This window comes from Falco peregrinus, chromosome 2 (assembly GCF_023634155.1).
Source record: "Falco peregrinus isolate bFalPer1 chromosome 2, bFalPer1.pri, whole genome shotgun sequence".
Taxonomy (NCBI): domain Eukaryota; kingdom Metazoa; phylum Chordata; class Aves; order Falconiformes; family Falconidae; genus Falco; species Falco peregrinus.
The window spans coordinates 111219423-111245558 of record NC_073722.1 but is presented as its reverse complement, the minus strand read 5'-3'; the positions used below and the strand labels follow the sequence as shown (position 1 = coordinate 111245558).

Here is a 26136-nt window from a genome sequence, read left to right as displayed (position 1 = left end):
GCACTCTCACTCGCTTCCCTGCCACGGTCCAAAAGCGGAGCGCGCAACTCCGGCTATAAATTACACAGCCAGACGGCTCTCATCACCATGCCCGGCGCTTGAAGGAGATTCAGAAAGGTCTGCCGCAATTCCCTCTCGCTCAGGCAGGTCAGGATTGGGTCCTTCAAGTCTGTGCAAATGCTTTTAGCCCCACGGCTTTAAATTATGAAAGGTGACATGTGACCTCTGGTTTGTCTCATGAGACCAGGCACAAGATTTATAAATATTTCAGAAAGCTGGTTCTTGCCCTAAACAAAGGGACTCTGCACATTTAGTGAGGCTGGATCTGGGGACTGGGTGGGGAGTGGGAGGACAGCAGAGACCAGCGCTCAAAGTACCATCCCCCAAACTTAAGCCAGATGCAGGGTTCAGCCCTGCCATCTCTGTCAGCAATTCTGAACATTCACCCCCTTACACCAGCGCACAGCTGTCTGCCTACTGACCAGCCCTGAGCTCAGGACAGCATTAATGGGAGCAGAGGTGGAATCTCTCTCACCCTGATTTTGGTCCCAACAGCATTCACATTTTCATACGTGCTTCTACAGCACACACCGTAAAAGATGTGGACAAGTGGCTGGAGAAGTAGCAAAACAGAGGGACGTGCAGAAACCTCCAACTTGCTCTGCTGGCGTGCTTTCCAGCAGCTTTAATTTCCCCATGAAATTCATAAAATGTTGCCTTCTCAGTCTGTTTTTAGATGGGTATTTGAGCAGAGCAGCCGCTGTAATGCTGCATGTGAAGTGCCCTGCGCAGACGTGCACACAGGCGCACGGAGGGGACCATTCTTTGTGTACCTTAACATCCCATATTCCTAGGATGATTTCCCTCTTTCACAGCTTGCCTGTTTTATAACAGATTTGATGCAGGAGAAGACAAATTGTCTCACAAAGGAAGGACGACAAATCATCTTGCAGCTCTTAACAGGTTATTTTTTTTCCCTTTAAAAAGGAAATTTCCATAACAGAGGCGCCTGTCTTCTTACTAGGGATGTCAAACATCAAATGTTGGGACACGATGATTTCAGCCCATTGGCACTAACCAGGATCACGTACACCACTTACTACTGCCAGCTTCAAAACATACAAAAACTCCTTGTTCAAATACCAGCCCTTCTAACAATTGCGGTTAAAAGTGATACGGGATACTTAACTGCATCTACATGAGCTGACTTCTAAGGCTAAGTCAAAGGTTAGGGGGATAAAATCCACCAAACAAAATGATACACAAAGGGCAGGATGATACCAAAGCCACGATGCCCTGGGACCAACAGCCAAGCCAAGCAGGGTTAGTTTCACAGAACAACACGTTTTTCCCTGGGTTCCCAATGCAGCTCAGGTCTAAGGCTCCCCCACGCCAAGCACTAGGTCGCTGAACGAGGCAGCTCAGGGTGAGCAGCAGGCTACACATCACCTCCCCAAGAGAGTCCACGTGTCTCCCCCGATGCATGTATCTCCACCACATCAGGGGGCTCTTCCAGAAGCTGAAGAGCCCAGGTAGGCAGCTTGCCCTCCCACCCACAGCCTCATGCCAGAAACACCAGTTCTCCCTAAAACATCAGTGCTGCACACTCTGAGAGACTGCCCCCTCCATGTTAGCGCCACTCCCTTTGTTTCCCAAAACAAAGCCGATACAAAGCAGGACAACTTTTCTTCCAGGCTGTGTCTATATAAACTTAGAATAATTCTCCCCATGCCAACACGGTCACCTGAGGTTTGTGCCACGCAGCACAGAAGCTGCTGGTTTAGTTGTTCCAGAAAGAAGGGCTTTGCTTCCTTCCCGGGTCTTCTGTCATGGTGAACATACTGGATTGACAATCACAGAGCCCAAAGTCCTCCATTAATCTGGTCTCATGGTGGTTTAATACCCAAAGTACAAAATGAGCTAAGTTAAAGGCTGGTATCTCACCAACCTTTTTTTTTTTTTTTTTTTTTTTTTAAATATTAAACTCTTATGTCATATAAGTAAATTAATCTTTTAATACCAGGATTTCCTACTACGTACCCCTCTCTGCTTGCAGCAAGACACACTGTGACAAAGCAACTGCACTAAGTCCAAGAGTGAGAATGCTGATTGGGAAAATAATACACAACACCCTGGCTGAATCCAAGGGAAATGCTCTAATCCAGACCTCACTGGCAGCTGGATAATCTGTGTCTTAATTCAGCTTCCCAGCAGGCACTGGTCTGCTCGTGCAAGACTGTGAGTGGGCTGGATGCTCTTCCACCAAGCACGACCTAAGGCCAACACAACTGTGGAGTCATGGGCTTAAGTTCTTGCACCTGACCGTGGGATTTCAGGCAGTGATCCCTGCCCTGAGCCCAGTTCCGCTGCCTTGCCAGTCTGCACTTCCAAAGTCAAACACAAAACATAATGCCACAGGTGTGGAGAGACTGTATATGTACATATGTATGTATATACAGGCATCCATGCTAAAGCAGTGGCTGCTGGAACTTGACCGTATGTTAAAAAAAAGAAAAGAAAAAAAAATGTAGAGGAACTGCACCGTGACCAGCCCCACCACACATGGGCAGCACACGGGAGCTGGACGAAGGAAGCCACCACACAGACATGCCGCCCTAGCCTGAAGCCCCACTGGCCTTGGGCTTCTACAAACCAGGGGCACGACGGTAAGGAAACTTCCACCACAGGCAAACAGGTTAACTAACCCATCAGCTGGCGGTGTGCAATCAGTACTGCCCGAAGGCAGGGACCAGTTCACTAGCTGGTGACAATCACAATGTTGAGAGGTCCGAGAAGAGCGGGGGAAACTCCTCAGCCCCTGGAAAGGCTTCTGTGCCTCACACTGCGGTGGAACCGTGTGGTTTGACACCATCCCATTACAGCCATCTTTTTCCCTCTAATTCGGGTCATAACGGATGCAAAGTCCTCCTCTGTAATGAGGAACCATTTGCCGAGGTAAAAAACAACCCATCTAAAAGCCGATATATTCTCCCCCACCTTCACCCAGTTATAAATCCCCGTTCCAAATTTCAGCTTGCACTTGAGAACACGTCTCTTTTGTCCTGCCTGACTTTACTGCAGAAAAGGCTCCTTTTGCCTCCCATTTCTGCACTGGGTGCCATCTTTAATGATGATGTATGGGTGTCCTTTTCCTCAGCAGTGCTGTGGGGAGGGGGTCAAACATGTGACACCGCCAGCATGTGTATCAACAGCAAATTATAAACCGTGTCAATCCAAGTTAATGCAAAGCTGTAATCCTCTTTAACAAGAGATCAAATCAGTGCCATGAGTTATGTTCATTCTGTAATCTGATAAGAAATAGAGTGAGCCTCTAATAAAAGAGTAATGAGAGCCCTTAATGATGCTGTTAAAAGGTAGCGCCAGTTAAAATATTGCTGTTGTTCCAGCTGATTAGATCACTGTTGCATATTTGCACAATCTTGTTTTACCTGTCAGAATAACCTGAGTTGTCTTGGGAGATAAAGGTGTTTGGACCAAACATCTGTGTCCTTAAAGAATGTCTCTCCTGCAAGTTACCGTCCTCCAGAGGTGAAATAATGATGTTCATCAAACTTAGCAGTAATTTGATATTACACCTTTTTTTAAAGTGTCTGTGTTTAGTCTCTGTTCCACACACACGTACAGTGCAAAGATCTGAAGATCTATATATCAAAGCTGATGGAGATATAACAAAACCAAAATCCACACACAGCTCTTCCCAGGAACACAGACTTCACCTGACCTTGCCACAACTAGGCTGTTTATGGGATCCATTCCTGCAGATACAGCAACACCGCACGTACCCAAAATATGCTCACTTGCCTATGGACCCGCAGGCCTTCAGCAGGCATCTTTAGCCTCAGTCTGCCCATACAGAACACATCTACCTAGCATAGGAGCTTTCTGCAAGTGCACAGATGTCTGATCTCCTAAAAATATGTGGCTGTTCAGAGCTAGACCAGCTGAAGGTGACTGTACAGAAGATCTGGGTTCAACTGCAGCTCTAGCCCAGACCTGCTGTGTCACCTTTGGCAAGTCCGAGCTCTAGACTCATGGATTTCTCAAATGCCTTTGGAGATACTGGCTATCATTTCTCTGTGCCTCATTTCCCAAAGTGTAAACCAGAGAAGACCGGCGCCTTCCCAACTCTGTTGCACATGGTGGTACTGAAGGATGCTTCTATTAAAAATGAGACTACGGCTAGATACTGAAGGAATGGGATCGGCACAGTACCCTACGTCATGGAAGATGCAAAAAGGGTATTTCAAGGGAAGTCCAAGAAGTGGCGCACACACATGATGCCACCCTCAAACCTAGGTGAAATCACAACCAACGCTGTTCTAATCCTGGGTAACTCCTGTCTCCCCTGGAGAACCACCGGAGCACACTCATATTCAAGTTTTAGCCTTCAGGTTCCTTGTCTTAGGGCAGGCCTGTATACATAGCAATGACCTTGGACCGATCAGAAAAACCTTGGCCCAAGAGTACAATAAATGTATTTAAGTCTATAAACATATCCCCCAAGATAACCATAAAAATCACTTTCCAGTGTATGTTTTAAAATACTACCAAAGAGGGGTTAAAATAGAGGAGGGCTCAAGGCCACCAGTGTCCCACACATTACAACATAATATATGTGAGCGCAAGGTTAAACAGCCATGCCCATGCGTAGGGTGCATGAAAAACTGGCAAGTGGAAGATTAATTGCCTGCACGAATGCTATTATTCCAACCAGCAGCAAGAATAAGAAAGAAAGTGGCAGTGATGTTGACAAAGGCAGTTATTATACTTGTATGTTTCTTTTCTCAAATTCAAGCTGTAAAACAATTCTGGAGTGACTGTTCATCCACTTCTCTACACGTGCTCAGGCTGCTGCTCCTCACACATCTGCTCTTTGTTTCCCCAGCCAGTGGCAGTTGCAGGCGATAAACTTGACGTGCCAGATCCTCAGAAGCCCTGGTCTTCCCACAGCCGTGACACCACCCCTGGGACCTCCAGGTGAGTGCCAGCACTTCATTGCACTATTTTAAGGTCTATCTGCACAGCCAGAGTAGTGTAAAATGGCTTAAAGGTACAGGAGAATCAGGCCCCAAATGCATTCCTGTACATATTAAATATACAGAAAAGAGCAAGGTATTACAGTGATACACAGACTCGCACCCTCAACAGCAACTCACAGCAAGCAAAGCAAGACAACAGTCACAGACTACTCCCCTCTGCTTTTGCCCCAGTGACAAAGGGCTCATGCAGTTCATCGCAGGGAGCGAGGACTTGGCACAGCCAAGAAAGAACCAGAATCACACCACCACTCGCGCCCCCCGGACCCTGTGCCATCCGCCCAAGCTTCTACCCATCCACAGCTGCACATACTTGTTTATTTACTGGCATTTTCCAAGTATATACCTGCCACCGTAGCCACTGGTAGAACTTAAGGGGAATGGTCTCCCAGCTCTGTGTCTACAACCCTTTTTTATATACAGCTCACTGACACTTCAAAATTTCTCATACTACAACACAGAGCGCCCCGTTGTTCAGACGTGTATTTATTTTGGGGTCATGCCTTTTAAGTGCCTGACCGGAAAAAAAAAAATGGCTCAGAGCACAATCACATCACTGTGAAGTGTATACTTGCATTTTCAATCTAGTAATTCATACTTGCAAACAATAAAATTACCTTCTTCTGTCACAAAGGAAAGCTGTTATCATTACTGCTTCCCTCTCATGCGTACAGGCTCGGTCCTTTCTTTTTAATTCACCTGCAGTTTAAAGCAGATGTTGAATTCTTCTTGCCTTGTCCAGTACATCTGTGGCTGCTCGAGAGGTATTATGGCCCATGGCAAGTGCAGGGGCATTTTCAACTGAGATGTGATGTGACCCCTAAAGAGTGGTTATGATTTAAAAAAAAAAAACAAAAAAACAAAAAAACAAAAAAACAACCAACTGATAGCAGCAGATATCTTTGTTTTGGGAGAGCTGAACCAAAACATCTATAGAGGCCTAACTTTCAGACGCTGGCCACTCCAGTATTTTCAATACGTTTTACGTCTGGATGCAAACACAAATGCTGCAAACTACAGAGGAAAGGAAGGAAGCTAAGCTAAGTAATGCCCAGTTTTCAGTGTGCAAAGCAAGAATGCCCACCTAAATGTGGAAGGGCTGCTGCAAAGAGGTGTCCTTTGCTTGCAAAGAGGAAGCAAGAATCTGTTCCTAAAGCCCACATGGAATAGGACAAGAAGTAATGGGCCTAAATTACAGCGGAGAGAAATCTAAGCTCAACATTAGGACTAAACAATGGCAAAGCACATCCCGTGGGGAGGAAGCTGCAGAGAAACTGCTTAAGGAGGACTGTAATGCCTGCAATAGGCAAAGGCAAGGCATATTCTTTGTATTACAAGTAACCAGCAGGCATTTTGGCAACAGCAAGGAAAGCTTAGGCTTCTATTTGTGTATCTGTCTCTTGTCTGAGAGAAAAAGCTTCCTACGTATGTTAAAAAATGAAATACTACTACTCTTACTAAACCATTGTTTTTTACAGTCACTTCTCAACAGCAGTCCTCCAATGCACCGAAGAGAAATCAGGAGTCTCAGAAACACAGAGCGACCTGCTCAAGGTCATCCACAAAGCCGCTGGCAGAACAGGAACAGAACCTGCCCAGCCTGATCCCGGCGTTGCCCCATCCACACCCAGGGTTTGCCTGAAAGCCTGGTCTTGGCAGAACGGGATACAGCTGCCCACACGATACGACCCTCAGGCACACTTGCTGGTGTGTGAACACATCAACCAACAGCCTCACTCTAGACGGCTAAACCAACATCAGGAGATAAGTGACTAAAATGCCATTAACAGAAAGTATGGCGGGCCTCCAAAGTGACTAATAAACTTAATGTAAGAAATAAGTTCCCGCAGTCAGACAATAAGCAGCAGCAGCTGCTGCCACGCTGCTGCCACCAAAGAATCAGTGAAACATGCAAGCGATGTAATAACCCGCTCAATGTGGAGAAAACCCCCAGGAGACATTTTCAGTAAACCAAATGTCAAACACTCTGTCCCTACCACAATGATAACTATGTCGACACAGCATAACGTAGATAGCATCCTATTAGCTGGAATAGCTTCTGAGGGTCAGCCAGACCCCGTGCAGTTTGTGGTGGACTCAAGGTGCCTCCCGAGAAGCGAGGGGAATAAGGGTTATGAAGATGGCAGCCAGATGAAGTCTAGCTGAGGCCCAAGAAGGCTATTGTGCAGAACAACTCCATCGTCCCAGCTGTTCCGATGCACTTCACGTCTGCATTGACTTGCTGGCGGATTTTGGCTTACAGAATGTATTTTCTATGCAACTTTTGGAATACAAGTGAGTGCGGTGGACTGTGAAGGAGGAGGCAATGTCACCTCTGGGGACACCAAACACAGTATAACTCCCAGATTATTAGGAGCAGTCCCGCTTTTTTTTTTTTTACCTTCCTCCCCCTCACGCACACCCCATGCAAGCTAAGCTTGCCTTCATTCTGGGGACAGAGCAGAGGGCTGTATGCCTGCCTAACCTGCAGGACAGTTCCATATGTGGTATGCACAAAAACATGACAGACACCCTAACCTCATTCAAAATTCTCAAAGCATAAGTAGTAACCAGTCAACTGGACATAATACTAAGATAGAGAAATATCAGACTCATGCATATTATTAATGAATGTGGTATGAATTGGTTCTTCCTATAAACACATATGCCACCTCCTAATCATCCTCAGACAGAAAGATGTGGGGAGTGAGCAGCGTGTCCCAGAACCATTTTTATGGAATGGTATGACTCTACCAGATATGTATGTATCCTGCCCCACGTTTTATTCAGGATTATCCAAAACAGCAAAGACATCAATTCCATTCAGGTAAGGAGGTTGGGAAACTTGGCAGCTAGGAAGCACAGACAGTTGCTAGCTCAAGCCCTGCATATCAGAAAGAAAAATGTACTTGATTTACTTGCCAAACAGGTGAAAGTGTCCAAGCCACTTCTGCCCCTCTCTTCCTGTGATCCAGGTAAGGAGGTGGAAGAACTGACTACTTTATATGGGTGGAGGCAGAGCTTTCACCCTACACATGCAACACATATTTTTGTGGTGAGAGATCTAGACAATATTCAGAAATCAGACCAGTTTTCTCACTTGAAAAAAAAAGAAAAAGAGTAAAGAAACTATGAAAAAGATGCATAATGAAACAGCACGGGTCTTATTATGGACACAAAACATCTTTTTTTTGTGCCAGTTTACTGGAGAGCTCTCATCCAGAAGTCTGTGCAATACCCCAAAAGGCAACAGCCTAAGAACAGCAGGTATTTGGTTTCCATCTCGCAAACAGACAAATGACACCTCTCTCACACTAAGCACAAACATGTTCCACAACCCAGGGGAAAGATGTTTCTCAAGCCTTCCACATCCATTCACTGGAAAAATTATTCCACTTCCTTCCCACAAAAAGCTCAGCATTTCAAGATATAGCATATATGTAGAAAAACTATCTAGTAATCGTGCACAAAACTTTACTGATATTTTCTATTTTAATTAGCATATTAAAACGTTATAGTCTCAAAATAAAATTCTTCACTCTTTAAATAGACAAATACAAGCATTTAGGTCTTGAGTGAATCTTCACTGAACTATTCCAGTTATTAAGCGATCTAAGAAAATGCATACTAAACATAATTTAAATCAGTTGCCACTTCTGTTAAAAGACAAAGTCTTTCTACGTTTTGATTATACTGAAGACACCAGATAACTTCGTTGTCTATTTCCAAAATAATTCCACAAAACTAGATTTCAAAATTGGAGGCATTTTAAGCAGGAATCAAAATGCAGGTACTGAGATTTATGAAAATTTCTTGTTTGGTGTCACAGTAATTACAGAGTGAAAGCTCAGCCAGACTGCCTGGACAGATGTGACCAAGACACCCAGGCTATGATGCCAGTGACAAATGGTTAACTGATAAAAAGAAATGGAGGGGGCGACAGACTGAAGAACAGGTCAATATCATGCTGTCATGAAGCCATTTGAGAAACATAATTAATCTATTACTCACCTGGCATCATCATTCATTGTACAGTGGTCAATAGGTGCCATGAAGCTCACCAGCTTGCTATGGACATGATACCTGAATAGTGCAGGAAATAAGCAGGCAGCACATTAGTAACTATTAATGAAAAGGAAACGCTGCTGCTTGAATAGAAACACAGCAGCCCCTGAAATGCAAAGCACCATTTTTCCTGGTGACCAGTACCTAATGAGTCACTAGTTGTAGCTGGCTTTTCCCCCCCACTTCCCTCCTCCTCCTCCTTTCTTGTAACATGGACAATAATCAGATGATGCAATGAACTGAACAGCAAGAAAATCCTTTTTTATCACAGTTAGAATGTGGACATACAGCACCCATTAAATGTGTGCGAGTACATAATCAAGACTCCCAGAGAGACAACCCTGAAAACTCACAGACAGAGAAACAAGAACTTGTTTTCAGCCTTCCATTCAGCTGGCATCTTAATCACCTTCTGGAATTTGTGCCCAAAGAGCCCACTGCAGGCAGCAGAAGCGTCAGAGCATCAAACCTTCTCAAGCATCCATCTGCTATCAGTTTCTCCTTGCTCTGTGGTGTCTAGGGCCCTAAAGGATATAAAAATCCCACTCTGCTAGCTGTACTGTAGTTGGAAAGTCTTACCCTGAATAACTTACAAATGGAGCACATAAAAACAGCAAAGGAGACAGAAAAAAGGCGGGTGCAAAGAAGACATGGGGCGTATCCAAGGTGATACAGTGCTGCATCTGTCTGAGCTTCTGATCCACCAGAATATTTCTACAAGCTGTTCTGCACCTCCAGATATGGGATCCCCTCCCGCTTCCCACCCTGGGCTAGGAACTTGCAATAGATTTCATGACTTATATCCAAGGACCTGACATAAAATTTAAGAGAGTACTGAAAAACTCAGAATGAAAAGGTGGCTTTAAACCCTAGTGTCTAAGAGCAGGGGATTCCAAACCAATGGCTTTTGGTGTACACTACCACGCTGCCTACCCAGCTCTGAAATGTTTCATCCAAGCTGCTGCTATTTTTAGAGCTCGACAAATAGCAGGCAAAAGGATTCACAAGCATTTGCCCAGAATCACCTTTCCACTCTGTCACCTCTGCACTCCCTTTTGTTTGCTTATGCAGGAACATTCCCTCAAGGGGATTTTTAGCTCACGACACTATTTCAGAGTGGTTCTTCAGGCACAGCACACGCTCAACCTTACACGAGGGCTTCTCTGCACAATCAAGTCTTTGTCACTCGTAATGGAAGCAACTGCCCTGGTCTAACGCTGCGACGAGCGAGCCGGGGAAGAGCCGTAGCTGTGTGGGGCTAGTACTGCAACAAACAGGTCAACAACAGGCTGCACTACAAAACAGTTCACTTATGAGACATTACCAACTGATGGATTCATACAGATCAAAGAGCTTCTACAGGCACAGTCTGTGTAGCGGCAAAAGGACTAAGCAATTCAGATAAATTCTCTGACACGAGTTGTTTGTCCAAAACTAATATTACTGTCACATTTTTAAAATCAGGACTTTAAAAATCCCAGTCTAGCAGATATAAACCAGTTATTTTCATTCACAGAAAGACATCCCACATTGCAGCAGCACAGGACCAGAAATCACTGACATGAAAAAGAGGTGTAGACACATCACTCCTCCTCAAGAAAATTCTACCCTCTTTTAAAAGTACCTTCTTTTTAAAGGAAGATTCTACCTCAAGAAAAGGCATGTCTTAGTGAGGGATAGCAGAGTTCTAGGCACCAGGTTTCTTAAGCTCGACTGTGGAGTTTTTGGATGAGCTCACTTCCCCTCTCAGTGCTCAAATTTCCCTGTCTATGAAGGGGACAAGTACTCATGTCAAGTGGAAAATCGACTGCTTTTGAAAGCACTGGAAGATCCCCACACCCTACAACAAACTAGCACATTTCATCCAAACATGCTATAATATTGAAGGTTTGCTAAAGGACTGCTAAAAAGGAAGAATTACGGAGACAGAGGAAACAGTATTAAATACTTTGCTCTCCAGGATCTCAGAGTCCTTCATGAAAACCGAGCTAAGCACTGCTGCCCCAGTTTTAGAAAAGGAAAAAAAGAACAGAGGATAAGTGATCTGCTTGGGGTGACACTGCTTCTCTCAGTGGAAGAACCATCTCTTTAAAAACACCCATTTGGGCTCTACTGGGACTATTCTGAAAAGATGGTGGAGCTTAACTACATGCTAATCCTAAACACAGACAATGACACTTTTTTATTGATATCTTCCCTGCAGGGTCACTGCAACTTTTATTTAAAGAAGAAAAAAAAGGCACCTAAGATCTAAGAGGCAATTGACTTGGTGAGATAGCTGATCTCTCAGGAATGCTGAAGCGCACAGATTGCACACAATGAGAGACTTCCCCATTATTCCTGGAGGTTTACGAGTCTGACTCAGTTGTGTGATGTTGTCAGTAGTTTTGACTGAATCATGAATATATCCAATTATGTGTGATGCTGACAGAGAAGAATATTGATAGTCAATAATTATAGGCTTTTCAGGCCAACAAAGTAGCTCTTCCCTCTTTCAATAAATTATCTTATGACATCTATCTTAAAAATTGCTATGCCAGGCCTGACCCAGACTGACTCCACTGACTTTCTATCAGATGCCATCTAAACTCACGATTTATAGTTTACTCACAAAAGGATGGTTAATGTTGCGGATTTTTCAGGAAGCTTTTCAGCATGCCTCCCTGCCACAAACACCTCCTCCACTACAAATCATGCAGTCATGCTAAACTCAGGGAGACTAATATATCTGCTTTGCAAAGGGAAAAAAACCAACACCTTGTTCTCTCCAGACTGTTTCCCTTTCCACCCTACCACGTGAAAGATTCTTACACTGAACACACAACAGGAGAGCTCAACCCAAATCAGTGGTCAGGATGTGAAATGCTTTGAAGCTAAAGAAAGCTGCGATGTGACTTACAAAAATAGAGAGATTAGACATCGAATTCCAATTGACAGTCAGTAGGGAAAGAGACATCTACCTCACCGAGGCATTTCTGCACATCTTCACCTAGAGCTCTTCCCACATTTTAATCAGCTAAATATATATTGCACAACAGGTGTTTATTGGCTTTCACTGGAAATTACGGCCCCAGATCACTTAGTGACACTTGAACACCTCTTGCCAGTGTTTTCTGAGACCAATGAACACTCTTGCCAAGACAGATCTGGGCAGCACTCACAGGCTGCATCCAACCAAGCCCTTATACTATGCTCAAAGAACATTAAGGTTCTCCAGTGGATGCCCCAGAGCATCCTTGCTCTAAAAGGCCTGAATAAGCCTACCACTGCACCCCAGAGCCAACCAGTGCAGCCAGACTTCCTTTGGTAAAATCAAGAACTTCTCTTTGCTTGCAGAAGCTTTCACCCACCGGATTCTCCTTCCTTTACTGGCTTTTCTGTCCACTTTCTTCTTTATTTTGCTTCGTAACTTCTGGATGGCCAGCCATTGCCTGAGGAATGCAAAACGACAGTTACACAACCTTTAGAGCCACTGGGAAATGAGCGTTAGCTACACTGGGGTCTGAGGCACTTCCCAGCCCTTGCAACCATTGCATTGACACAAGCGAAGAAGATCAGAACCTCAGGAGAACAAGTACGAAACTTCAAGTGCCCGTGGTACTGCTTCACTCCACAGACATGGCACTGACTGCAGCCACGATGGGACACAGACCAGACCTGCTGATCCAGATGAGACATTGTGGTTCACTGAGAACATTCTACTTGCAGGGAAATCCATGGAGGCCACAAGGCTTGGCTCCATTTTTTATACTTCCTTGATTATTTTTTTTTTTTAAGAATCTTTACAATTAAAAAGAAAATCTTTGCAAAATATGAATGTTAAAACCTGTAAAAAATGCCTTTACAGGTACTGCTTTTTTGTTTCAGCCTTGATTACTAGAATGACTTCTGTTTTGCATATTGAAAGCCCATAACAGAATAGATGGTCTGCCACAGACTAAACTGATTCTTTAAGTGAGACAGGTTATGCTAACTTCAAGAACAGAATTACTGTGATGCAACAGACACCATGAATTTATTTCTTCCTTCAGTTTTGCAAATTATATTGAAGATTACAAGCAAGCATTTTCCCCCACCATCTCTGACTATCAAACCTGGCAAATCTAGCAAGCAGTCCTATATAATGCTCCAACTATTACTACACAAGGCTACAAAAGAAAGAAAAGCAATAAGCAATTTCAGAAAGTGCTGTCTGATGCCCAAATGTATTTAGAAGGGAAGACTCAACTTCTCAAACAGAACTTCATCAAGTCAAAGAAGTTTTCAGCGGGGAAAAACTTCTACTAGTTATAAATATTTTTTTTACAAAAATGAGCGTCATCTTACCTGATTTATACAAAGAAAACTCGACATCAGGGAAAAAAATCTAGCAAAATCCAATTACTGCAATCTTAATATAATCTTAATTACTGTAATCTATTTTATTGTTAAGTCAGATAAATGTACAATGTAATCACCACTTAAATGTAATTTTGTCTATATCATGTTAAATTATAGTGAATAGCTTTCCATAATATTCCAGACATACACAAAATAAATTTGACACATTGCACTAAAATTTGGGTAATATTTTACAAGGATAAAAGTTATTTCACCATCACAAAATTTCCTAATGCATTTTCTTCCCCTCCCCATACAGACACCCCCATAGCACTTTTTCAGTGGAGAGCCCCTACTTTAACATTTTCAGCCTTCCTCTGCTTTTACACTTTTCTAAATTATAGCCCCTGGCTATTTAAATGTACACTGTTCATTACGTGGTATTTGGAAGATTCTTTATTTTCTAACTAGAGAATTAAACAGAGAAATAAGAGCTTCCCTACATGGAATTATATTTTACTTCTGCATGCAGAAAATATTCTCTGATATTGTCTCAATTGTATAGCAGCTTTTCTTACAGCAGGGAGAAAGCATACGCAAGAATTGCTTTAACTGACCTCACAACAGAAGGTTTGATCCCCTGAAACAATGACAAATCAGAGCTCACAATGAGAAAAGGCCAAATTTCAGCAGCAGGCAGACACTTGTCTAGTGACCTAACAGACCCTCACTAGGGTTAAGACACCCCTCTGTGGATTCCCTATGTGCTGCATGGACCACTGACTCAGAAATATTCCAAGTCTGGAACAAGCCTTTGACAACTGGAAAGCATCTTCAGGGGTTCGTCGGCAAACCAGGGCTCGGCTAAAGGCTGGCAAACTCCCAGTCACACTTGTGATCCATAACCAAGCAATACGTTACAGCGAACGACTTTCTTGGCTCATCTCATACTGTTTTAATCATTTGTTATGCAATTTCTTACACCAGATGCTTTCTCCAGAGTCATTTAAAAATTTGCCCTCTACAATGAGCTGGACTGGAAGCCCTCAAGTAGTTTTGCACCTCTGAACCGGAATGCAGTGCTGGGGCGAAGTCAGTGATGTTACAGGCAGCTTCCTACTTACCTGCCCATTGCTACCTGGTCATTGGGGTCCAACGAAGTGGTTTTACGTTCTATAAGTTCTCGAAGGAGCTAGAAGAAAGACAGCAAACCCATTTAGAAGTACAGTAAAGACAGGTTAATGCAAACAGGCTCACAGGTTTCCCAGAATAGTTAAGAAATCAGCTGCCAAGCTCCCAAGGGAACATGTATGCCTCAATTTCTTGAAACTTCCTAGAAAACCCCAAGCCAAGAACAAAGGCTTTTTAACATTCCCTCTGCATGAAAGAGTTTTCCAAGGGAAAAAGCTGACAGCTATGCTAAAAGTTTAAGTAGATCATGCCCCTCTTCCAAAAAGGTCCCCATAGAATATGTGACTGGACCATAACACTGAAGGCCACCACAAAGAGTTTCTGTATATAATTTCAGATGGAACTAGTAGTAGTATAGTCTTCCCTTCAACCCATCATGGTTTGTTTAGGTGACGCGTCACATCATGTCATTCATCTGATGAGAATCTAAAAGGTTATGCAGAGCCAGAGGGGCACAGTTTAGCAGCACCGTGGCACAAGAAGCTCCACACGGGCAAAGCATACAAACGGCCTTAAGTGTAAGAGCGCTGCAAAGCCTCCTCTGGGACTGTCAGAGGGGCCAAGCGCTCAGCAGCTGCTGGTCCCAGGAGCCCAGAGCAAAGTGTACAATCCCACAGCGGGCAAAGAAGTGACAGGCTTGGGGGGATGTGAGCAGCTGAGCTTCAGCTCATGTTTCAGAGGCTGGTACTGCACCTTGGGCTCTGGAAAGATAAAAAAGGCCTGAGCGTTCACAGGCTGCTGTGTGCACTGCTCCCATGGGCAAGAGATGCTGCACAGGCAGATCTGCAGTAAGACCTCAGCCCCCCAGGTCTCACCCCACACTTCGTGCAGGGAGGGCAGGTGGAAACTGAAACATTTCACCAGACAGAAGTCAAGCATTGCTGGGCAGTAACGCTCGCTCTGAGGAACAGCACAGCAAAACAATTTTTATAGCTAGAGCAGGAATGCTCAGGTAGGCTTTTCTATTTCTTTTCATGTCCTGAGGGCTGGGGTTTGTCCTTTTTGTTTCCTGCAGCCAAAGAATATTGTGAACAGCCTTCTTGGCTACTTGACTGGTGCTATATGTTTATCACCACTCACTGTAAATTGTACGTGCTGTGCCTTGGGTATTAGCCAACATATTAACACAAAGAACAGAAATAACCCCTCCAAAACAGAGGGACACAGGCTGCTTTTTAGATGCTGACATTTCACTGACGAGTGAAGTTACTGTCTCGGCTCAGAAAGCACCCAAAACAGACCCACCTGGAAGCCAGAGAGTCCAGGCAATCCCACAAAGAAGCCAGAGAAGAAAGGATGAAAGATGCTTCTCCTCCACCCTACACTTTTGCTTAGGCAGGGACTAGACTGTAATGGTCAGTTGAGGTACAGTAATGGTCATGGAAAGCAGGGCTTGGAGAGCAGCCATGGTCTTCACCTGGCCCAAGACAGCACGTACAGTGGAGGCAAGAGGACAAGAAAGAAGCTCCACATCCCCCTCGCAGCCGGGGGCGTGGAGGGAAATACCAACTCAAGTGCAACGATGGCATTTCTGAGCACAGCTTGGCTCCAGTCTGCCCCTGTGCTCAGAGCAGCGGGCCCTCAGAGGCTTCCTGGGCACGGACGCTGCCCCACGAAGCACAGCTGATGACAGAATTGTCCCGGGCACAGTGCTATGTGAGAAACTCACTGAGCCCCATGGTTTCTGATCACTGAAGTACACTACCGGAGTGAGGGAGGGGAAAGGCGTGCACCCCACAAAAGAAAAATGCCATAAAGGTAGATAGGTATCTTTTTATGAGCCTTTTTTATTTTCAAATAAGAGATGCTGAAGCAACAGAGAAAGTATTTATACCTGTCCACATCTTTCCTCTCCTCCAAGGCATACATCGTAACACACACACACACAAAAAGAGTGATTCAAGCATAATTAAAAACCCATTGTGACTTTTTTTTCTATTTGCTTATTTTTTGAGATTATTACTGCAGCAATTACATTTAGAAATTCCAGGAAGAGAGGCCACTGGTTTATTATCACTAGAAAACAGCAAGCTACTTCTCTGCCCTGTTTATCTGATTGATTCCCAACATCTTTCTGGCACACAATCTATCAGTTTATCTCTCCTACTTCATCACAGTCACTTCTGGCAGCTAAATACAAGATCCAAATCCAGTGTTACACAGACATACGACACAGTAAACCTATGTAACACCACCACTCTGTAAACAGCTGCCCTTAAGGCTAAGCAGAAATGGGATCTTGGTTTCTAGTCAATATTCTGTCAAAAGCAAGGTGGGAGGGAGGGTTTTAACAGCAGCGAGAAATGGTGCAGCAAGGTTTTAGTGGTTTCTTCCTGTACTGGCAATAAGGTGTGTTTACTGTCGCCTCTTATCTTGCCTCCTTGGCACAATGCGCAGCAAAAAACTGCTGAGTAGTAATGGCAGAGGCTAAGGCATGAGGAGACAGCAATGCACAGATGTCCCATGCTCTCAGAACACTAAGCAGCAAGACATTTTCAGCAGGACTTGCTCTTCCTGGTAGCCTACCAAATCCAAAGACTGGTAAACTAAGGAGTGCTGCCAAGATCTTACAACTACGTCCACGCTGGTTAGAACAAGATGCGTTTCTGGGGCAGATTCCCAGTGTTGCACCTAGGGAGTGGGCAGGATCTTGTTGGACAGGATCACTCTCCTTTTGGCAAGGCAGCGTTTCCTGCAATGGCTGTGAAGGGCGAGGGGTTGAACTGCGTGCTGCTTAGCAGGGCAACAGCAGGGATCCCATTATTTGCTGGGGGGCATATCCTCTCCTCTGTGAGCAAAATTAGCAGGGAAAAGCTTTGTGCAGCAGTAGGAGACTAAACCCTACCCACAGCCATCTCCTTGGCACTAACTAGGCCACCAGCCGATCAGCCATTAGTTGAGGCAGAGACGGTTTTGTTGACCTTGGGGCTGACAGTGAAATGTTCTTTCAGTGCCACATCAACCGGAGGACTGGGGATGCTGCTGGGGAGAGGAGAGGGAGACAGAAATAGGGGGAAGTGGAAAAAAAGCAGGAACAAGAGGGAAATTAGGAAATAGAGGGGAAAAAAGGCTGCAAAGCTTCTTACAACATCTAAATAGTGTACATCTTAAAGCTGAAGTTATAAATCATGCTAACAATGGTTACTAAAATAAAAGTGGATGTAGCCAGAGGCTACAACTGAAAAAGTCAGTCTAGACCTGCCTCGCTGCCTTTGGTCTTTAAGGATTTGATTAGTTTTTCCGCTTTCTAGTTCAGAGTCTTGCATTCAGCCCATGCTCCAGAGCCAGCTAGGGCTCACGATACAGAATGAATGATAAATTCATTTACTGAATAAAGCAACAGTGTTTTCACAGCACAAGACTTTAAACACTTCCGAAGCTGCAATATTTCATTAAGCTTGGCGATTCTGTTTAAAATTTATTAGTCAAAACAGAAAACTCTCATCAGACCCCATATATTCCATTAGGAGTGATATATGGTGTCTCCCAATGTCTAATTATTAACTAGGAAGTGTAAGTAAATCACTATCAGCATTAAGCCCTGATGTGTGAAGACAAGAGTTTGAGTTAGGCAATTTCAGCATCAAAAGGCTTTGATTTGAAACGTATCCTTTTTTGCTTTCCCTCCTTCACCTCTTCACATCTTCCCTGAACTTCAAAAACCTAAGCTCAGTCTCCCATGTAAGCAAACACAACTGCCTACCTGCAACGAAGTGCAACCACGTCCAGCAGTCTGCAGCTCAACTACCGACTCCAAGCTGCTCTTACCAAAAGCTGGAACCAGCAGGACAAAGGACGTGCAAAGCGGACAACGGGCAGCAGAAAGCAGGAGATAACGTCTGTATCACCCGCCTTTGGAAGGCAGTGGCGATGCTCGCCAAGAGTGCTCCCGTGCACACATCTTTATGAACTCAGAAAAGCTTTGCTATTAAAACCAACCCAATCAGAGTCCCTGGTCAAAACCAGGAGCTACCAACCACACAAGTAAAGAAGCGCACACAGAGGTTGCGTGGTTTGCCAAGGCCCACAAGCCTTGTTTGCGGAGGGCCGGGAGCAGGCAGGAACTGACTCTGCCTCCTGTGTCCTGAGCATGTGAGCAAGCCTAAAATCTGCAACCACTAGCAAAGAGTACGGCAGTGTTCCCGCAGAACATGTCTGAAGGCAGGAGCTTCAAAATCGGTTAGTATTCACCTGCCTTTGCTGACACCAGAGCCATTGTTAAAATTCACACTGGAGTCAATGATGTGTGCTTTCTAAAGAATTCACCTTAAAAGGACTCCCTCTTGACGCTAGTTAAAGAGATGCACACAAAGTGCACTGTACAAAATCAGAGGGATTTAGAAATGTCATCAGGGTGTTGTTCAAGGGTAATAGAGATTCATTTCTCATTTTAGAGGTCAATTTTCATTTTAGAGGTTAGGTCTCATTTTCATGCACTATCTATCAGTGTTTCTAATACTACAGTTGCTGACCTTTCTGATTTGCAGACCCCTAAGAATTTCCAGTTGAGACAAAGAGCTAAGTATAACCGAAATAAGCCTCATGACAAAAGGCTTGCTCTTCTTAGACCTCACAGATCAATTCAAATTAATACCTCGCAAAAGTTGATCTATAGTGTATCACAGGAAACAGTTGAGTTTACAAAGCTTAGAAATACAATCGGAACAAAAGCAACACTTTTCCGATGTTATTAAAATCTTCAGAAAAGCCAGTAAAGGCACGGGTCATTTCTGCTACACAGCATCAAAGCCACCTACTCTCTCTTGCAAGTGGCACTGCTGCCTTTGAATTCACCGAGTCAGGTATGCGGAGGTGAGACGCAGTCTCAGCCCGGCCATCGTGCTGGCTGCTGTATGGGGAAGTCAAAGCAGTTGTACAGGGCTCCCTGCACCAACAGTAATACCAAACAAGGGTCTACCAATGTTCATTTTAAAACAACTGTGCAGAACAATGGAAAAGCAGAACCTCGTACTGCTTCTGCCACCTTAGTCATTCACTGAAAGCAACAGAAACAGAAAAAAGTTGGATAATCTGTGGATTCCGAAACAATGAGAAAAACAGGAGAAACTCCGACTTCAGGTTTACCAGCAGCTGCTAACCTTTACTAGAACACTCTGTCACTCCTTGGCTAAAAAAATACTCACTTTATTAGTGAGGAACTCTAAAATATTTGCAAATTGCTTATATAGACTTTTCTAGCTACATGTGTGTTTGTTACTAGAGATAGTAAACAAACTACTGTGGTACAAATGTCTGCTAACGGCGCTCCACTATCTTTTAACACAGAATCCTTTCAAAACCATTCCTCTTCCTCTTTCAAGCTCCCACACAGCAGCAGCATAACACCATTTGGATTTCTAGCAACACCAGAGAAAACTTAAGACTGCAGCTCAAATATTATTTTTAAATCCCCTGAAACACTTTTTAAAAATTTCATTTTCTGCAATCTACTTATAATGTAAAAACCTAAACTGCAAGATGCAATCACTGGACAGTCTCCTTTTAAAAAACATTTTATGAAAATTCAGTTTTGTATAAAACAGGCATTGACTTGCGTATTTTCTAATAACCCATTAAAAGAAGTTTCAAATCAAGCTTTAAAACGTGTTATTAACCATCTACCCAGCCATTTGAAAGATACATGCCTGTGATAAGAGTATTGTATTGCCATTAACCTGTGGGATGGTTCGAGACATCTCTTATTCACACAAAACTCTAAATGCATCTAATTAAAGCCACAAGATCAGCTGTCCATATTAATCACTCACTAGTTTAATTAAGGTAAACCAGCTTGTCAGAAAGCCAGGCTTCTCTCTATTCTTCACCATTATCGACTTTTAATAGTTCACTGGATTAGTAATTACTTGTTTATGGCATTATCAAATACCTGGCAGAGAAAAACCATAGCAGTGCCCAGGAAACTGCTTTAGGTGACTCTTGCCTGGGACATGAGGAGAAATTGACCCTACCAAGTAAAGTTTTCTAAAAAGCCACACAGTGCGATTTAGACACAAGTACGACTCAGAGGAGAAACAATCAGAGCTAGAACTATCTTAACAAGAGATTCAGACTTGCAAGTTTATTTTGCGGCTACTCTGATTAAAGCAGGCATTCTGAGCACTAAGCTAGGAAAAAGGAAGTTTGTGAGATTCCTCGCTCGCTTGTAAAAACGGTATCTGTCACAAGAGAGGGCAGGCACATACAATGCCAGTCCACAGGGGACAACAATAAAGTTACAAGTCCTACAATTAAGCAACATCTTCTACAAAATCAGCCTCTTTCCTAAGTAATGAGGGTATAGATAAAGAAGGTAGCAAGCCTCTTCCTTGCTATTCAAGCGCACTCACCTTGGGAGTAGATCCCAGACAGCACCAGTTCAACACAACGCAGCGGCTGAGGGATGACAATCCTGTTCAGCCTACGGGCGGTCCTGCCTGGCAAACTGCTGCCAGCTCTCCCTGAAGTCCTTAGCATTCCGTTGGATGTTCCCCATCCACTTTGGCTCTGCTCAGCTTCTGAAGTTGTGGTGATCCCAGACAAGACTGATGATTGCGGGTTGTTATAAAATGCAATCACACACCACATAACCAAAATCGGGGAGGAGGGAGCAGGAGCAGGAGCATGGAGGAAAAAAGGGATTATGTATATTCCTAATTCTCCTTAGGCATACCTGCTGCCATCAATGATGAACATTTGTTCTGGGAAGAGCTGCTACCAGTGGAACGCTTAGCATATGAACGCTAACCTAATTCCTGTTGGAAATAAACCAATTTCCACTCTCTCTTTTACTAGAGGAGTATTTCAACCTAATAATAAAATCTCCACTGTAGCATGTCAGACCAGCAGCTCTCTGGTAGCAGGCTGGAATTTTAAGTCTTAATGCTGCAACATCAGCTGTAATGAATTCTACGTAAATATGACTTCTAAAAATAAAAAGCCTTTTTCTTCCCTTAAAACCACGTATGAAGGAGAGTCTAAAAGAAAAGGAAATGAGGTCTAGCCTCTTGCTGCTGTCAGTAATGAGGATCTTTCTGAAACAATTTAACTATTCCCACCCAGTGCAACCCACATAAAAATATTTCACTTGCATTATTCAGCTCAACTTTACATTACCATTCAACACAGGCCACAATAAAAATTATAACTGCTTATAAAACAAGTGAAGAATACGAGAAAAGGCAAAGTGGGATGAACAGACTGAGCAGAGTTAAATACTGAATCACTGTAAAACTCCACCAGCCACACAAGGTGAATTCCACTGAATACCAAGACCTGGACAAGAAAATTGTTTTTCCACAGGAAAAACAGATTAATGGAAGAGTTTTCCATAGATATTATAATCTATAACAAAATAGCATATCTACTTATTCTTTTATCAGTAACTTGTGCATATTCATCAGATCTTGTTCCTTTTTACTTGCTTAATTTCATACTGAAATATACAAGAAGTTGGTTTCCAATGTCCTCCCTTATCTGAATGTTCACCTTTATTTTGATTACTGCTGGTGGTTTAATAAACTAAACATTATAAAATGTTACTGAGAAAAATGAAAGCGATACTAAAAAAAGTCTGGATCTAAATTTAAATACAAAGAAAAAAGCACCCATCAAAACGTACACATGCACTTTGCAGTAAGTATTATGCACAGAACAGAGGTCAGAGTTCCTGAGCAACCTCAGCTCCAACAACCAGGGACGTTGCTGCTGATTACTACTGAAGAACCAGTTCCCTTTCCACATTTTCTTTATATATGTACATCCACACACGCAATCATACACGCACACAAAAGCACTGCACAGTTATGACCCATCTGAAAGAACACACATTCACCGTATTGTCAGTGCTCTATTGTAATGCACTCTAGCCTTTCTGAATGCAACGTTCAGCTTCAGCTTACCACCCTGACAAATACAGGAAAGCACTTTATGAAACCAATTTAATTGGGAGGTGACAGAAAACATACAGCCATTTTCTTTAGCCTTATCACTGAATTGGCTTCAGCTCCAATCTCTGCCAAATCCCACTCAACAGAAGACATTAACCAGGTCAGCAGAACAGGTGCTGCGCTGTGTCTGGCAAGGGGCTGGCATCCCCACAATTACTTGCACACAATGAAGCAGTAATCTTTACAGATCATCTCTCCCAAGAAGCATATTGGAGACAGGAGGAGAGGAGAAGGGTGGAAGGGAAGGAGGGAGGGAAGGAGGGATGGATATAAAAAAAAAAAAAAAAAAAAAAAAAGGCAAGAAAGGAAAATGAATGTGTAGCTGCCTCGCGGCTCAGCAGATGTCTGTGTGTGATGTACGAGGCTAGGATAAGCTGTCGTAGCCCGCTGCCAAAGAGTGGTAAGTGATTAAAGCCTCCACCAGGCTAAGCACCATATTTAGAGTCTATGGGGTTTCGAAAGTTGCACCCATTCCTTGCTGTGCTGCCAGATGTTGTTGGCTGGTCCTGCTCCTATTCACTGTGCGCAGGAGGCAGCAGTTGGTACAGCAAGGAATGCAATCTGGAATGTTTCCGGAGGTGCTGTACATTAAACCGGTGTCACCCATCCTTCACCTCTACTGAATGCTGAAACAACTCCAATTTGCTGCCACTTCCCTCTTGGGAAATGGCCAAGATACAGTTGTGCCTGGCAGACCCATTTGTTTTACTCAGGTGATTCTCTTCCCTCAATGACCTCTATTAGTTTAAGTTTTAATTTAGATTAACCCCAGCACCCCAATTAACCAGTGAGGGGAAAAGCTAAGCTGTGACTAGTCATATTTCTGAAATCACGATTTATCGAAGTTAAAGTTATTAGAAGGAAAGACGGGCCATTCATCTATTGCTATTTTTCTTTTAAAAATTTAACATTTCATGGCCAATAAGCACGTACTCTGCACAGGTCCACAGACTGTCAATCACAGCTGTTTCTCCTTGACCACTTCACAATTCTGTTACACTAACTTAATTTCTTCTGTGTTCTTAGGGTTCATTTGGCCCCCGTGTTCCACCTCAGTGTTACTTCACTGCCTTACAGATTTGGTCTCTTCCACCACTGCTGGCAACAGACACTCGCTGATCATCATTTTAAAGCCTACACAGATGAATCTGGCACCTTCACCTGCCCAAGGGATGCTGCTCAATTCACAGCAATACTAGCAGAGATGCTCTTACAACAAAGACACAGCCTGGAGAGGAGCTAGCTTGGAATACTATCCTGGCTTCTGGGGTACACTGCCTTGAGTAGATCCCTCGCTAACATTAAATATTCAAGTTGCCCTAATTCTGCACTAGGTGAGGTCTACTGCAAAAATTCTCCTGGACATCTACAACAGTAGGGCTGGAAACATGTTGAAAACCTCCTTGGAGAGGAAAAAACCCAGCAGTGGTAAGGTTTTATGTATTTCCTATCCATAAAACACAGATAAGAATTACAAATTTCAAGTATCTTTTTATTCACCTTTAGTCCTGGCTCTGCAGAGGAAACCCCAAATTTTCAAAGTATTCTAATGCTTCTGGTTGAACCAGTTATCAGAGTAGTCACATGGCAACACCTCTCTTCCACTGCCCCAGCACTTTACTAGCCACCCCAGTAACTATTCAGATCAGAAATTTCTGCTTTTCTAATGCTATAACGATATTTGTTTAGTCCTAAAGTTAAAGCTCTATGTGGATCATCAGAGCAAAACTAGGGTTTTGTGTGCTGGGGAAGGACTTACAGTGAATCATACTCCTCAATATATGCCAATTTAAGTATTTCATAAAGCTGTCACTGTCATTTATTAAATAAATTACAAACACAAGGCTTCCCTAAGCTGCAGCCTCCATGCACTGAGTGCAGATTCCTTGTTTCTAAGAATTTTGCAAATAAAAAGAATAACTGGCTTAAATCCAGGCTGGCACAACTCCAAGAAAAGTGCTAGAGAAGCCCTGCAGCTTTTTCATTCAGTAGGTAGATGAGATGATGGAGGCTGAGATGAGAGTAACTCAGGTGCTTTTGAGAATCAACTAGAATCGGTTTTCATAATGGGACTCTGCCCACAGAGAACAGTCACCTTTAGAGAATTCAATAATTTTTCTCTTGTGTAGCAATGTTCACCAGCAAGAACAACAGGCACAGCCCTTAACCTAGAGCCCGGACTCACTCAAGTACAGCAGTACCAGTAACAGCAGTAAAATTTACATCCACAACACGAGTTTAAGCTCACATAGGCCTATATCGAAAGTTGTAAGCAAAGTCCTCTGAGGCATCTATAGAGACCTGGGATGTTAGAACAGGTAACCGAGTTTCACTGGTAAGAGAAATTTAGAGCACAGAACCAACCGCATTAGCTCCGTAAGTATTAAAAACCGACTGGAGCCATAATTCCAACACAGGTTTACCATCACCTACCTGGTGATAAAAGTCATCATCATCAAATATCTCCTCATCTATGTCCTTCAGGTGCTTGTTGGAATCTGACTGAGGGAGGACTTCCTAGAAGCACAAAGGAAACACCAAAAGCTCGTATGTGCGTATTTCTATCTCTAGCTGATGACATCATGTGCAGCAGCTTGTAAACACATTTGAAGATATGAAGGAATGGAGAAAAACTCCCAACATAACAAGCTTTTAAGGATCAGGAATACATTTAAAGGCAAGGCAGAAATGCTGCCAATGCCAAAATAGATTTATGATACCTTTACTGGGAAATAAATAGGACTGTGCAAAGACTTTCTGGCAAAATACTACAGATATTTTTAACGTAATGGCAAAAATACATCCTGCAAGTGCAGTGATTCTAAATGATCTCTCAGAATTGAGTATTTCTTCATTCTTAAATACTAAATTAATAACAGACTTCCTACTAACATATTCTGTAGGTTACATGCAGTATGATTTTAGAAGTGACCTTCTGGGTTAAAATTTCTAAACTCCAGAGTAAAAACAAAGTTTTGTTGCCGCTACCTCAAAAAGCGGATTTAGTGAGCATCACTTCCTACAGCACAAGAGGGGCACAATCACAGACCAAACCTTGTTTTCCCCTGTCAAGAACTGGCACAGGAAATAACACAAACACCATAAAACTGGAATTAGAATGTCTACATCTTTTTCTTAGCCATTACATTACAGGAATCAACACTCAGACATCTCCTTCATAAATCTCTCACAAACAAGAATATTACCTGCTAAAGACTCAAGCTAACTGTTTTGCAGAGAGTTTCACTGCTGCTACAGAGTGAGTTATATAAACAAAATACCCTTACCGAATTTTCAGGCACAGGTTCAGGGACCGGATGAGATTCCTGTTCCTTCTTTCCCAGCACTGTATACACTGATCGCTTGGTCTGTGTCCGCCGTAGTAATCTCTCTTTGTCCATCATAATATGATCAATCTGAGTCAAGATTGAACGCTCAAAGGCACTGAAACCCTGCAACAACATTAACTAGTGTCAGATAATGCAGAAAGCTTTTCCTCGAGGCAGCAATGTTCCTCTATCTTTCCATGTCAGTGGATAAGCAGACAGCATTCCAAG

The 26136-nt window shown here is 43.3% G+C and overlaps 1 protein-coding gene across 1 annotated transcript in view; it reads right to left on the bottom strand.

The window, feature by feature from the left end:
• Window positions 1-26136, bottom strand: part of AATF (apoptosis antagonizing transcription factor) — a 55146-nt gene that overhangs the window by 6886 nt on the left and 22124 nt on the right. The window contains exons 7-11 of the mRNA XM_055795458.1: window positions 25867-26031; window positions 25013-25096; window positions 14567-14634; window positions 12473-12553; window positions 9069-9140 (exon numbers count right to left, since the gene is read on the bottom strand). Of these exons, the coding sequence (XP_055651433.1) occupies window positions 9069-9140; window positions 12473-12553; window positions 14567-14634; window positions 25013-25096; window positions 25867-26031 (470 nt within the window). The remainder of the gene's footprint in view (window positions 1-9068; window positions 9141-12472; window positions 12554-14566; window positions 14635-25012; window positions 25097-25866; window positions 26032-26136) is intronic.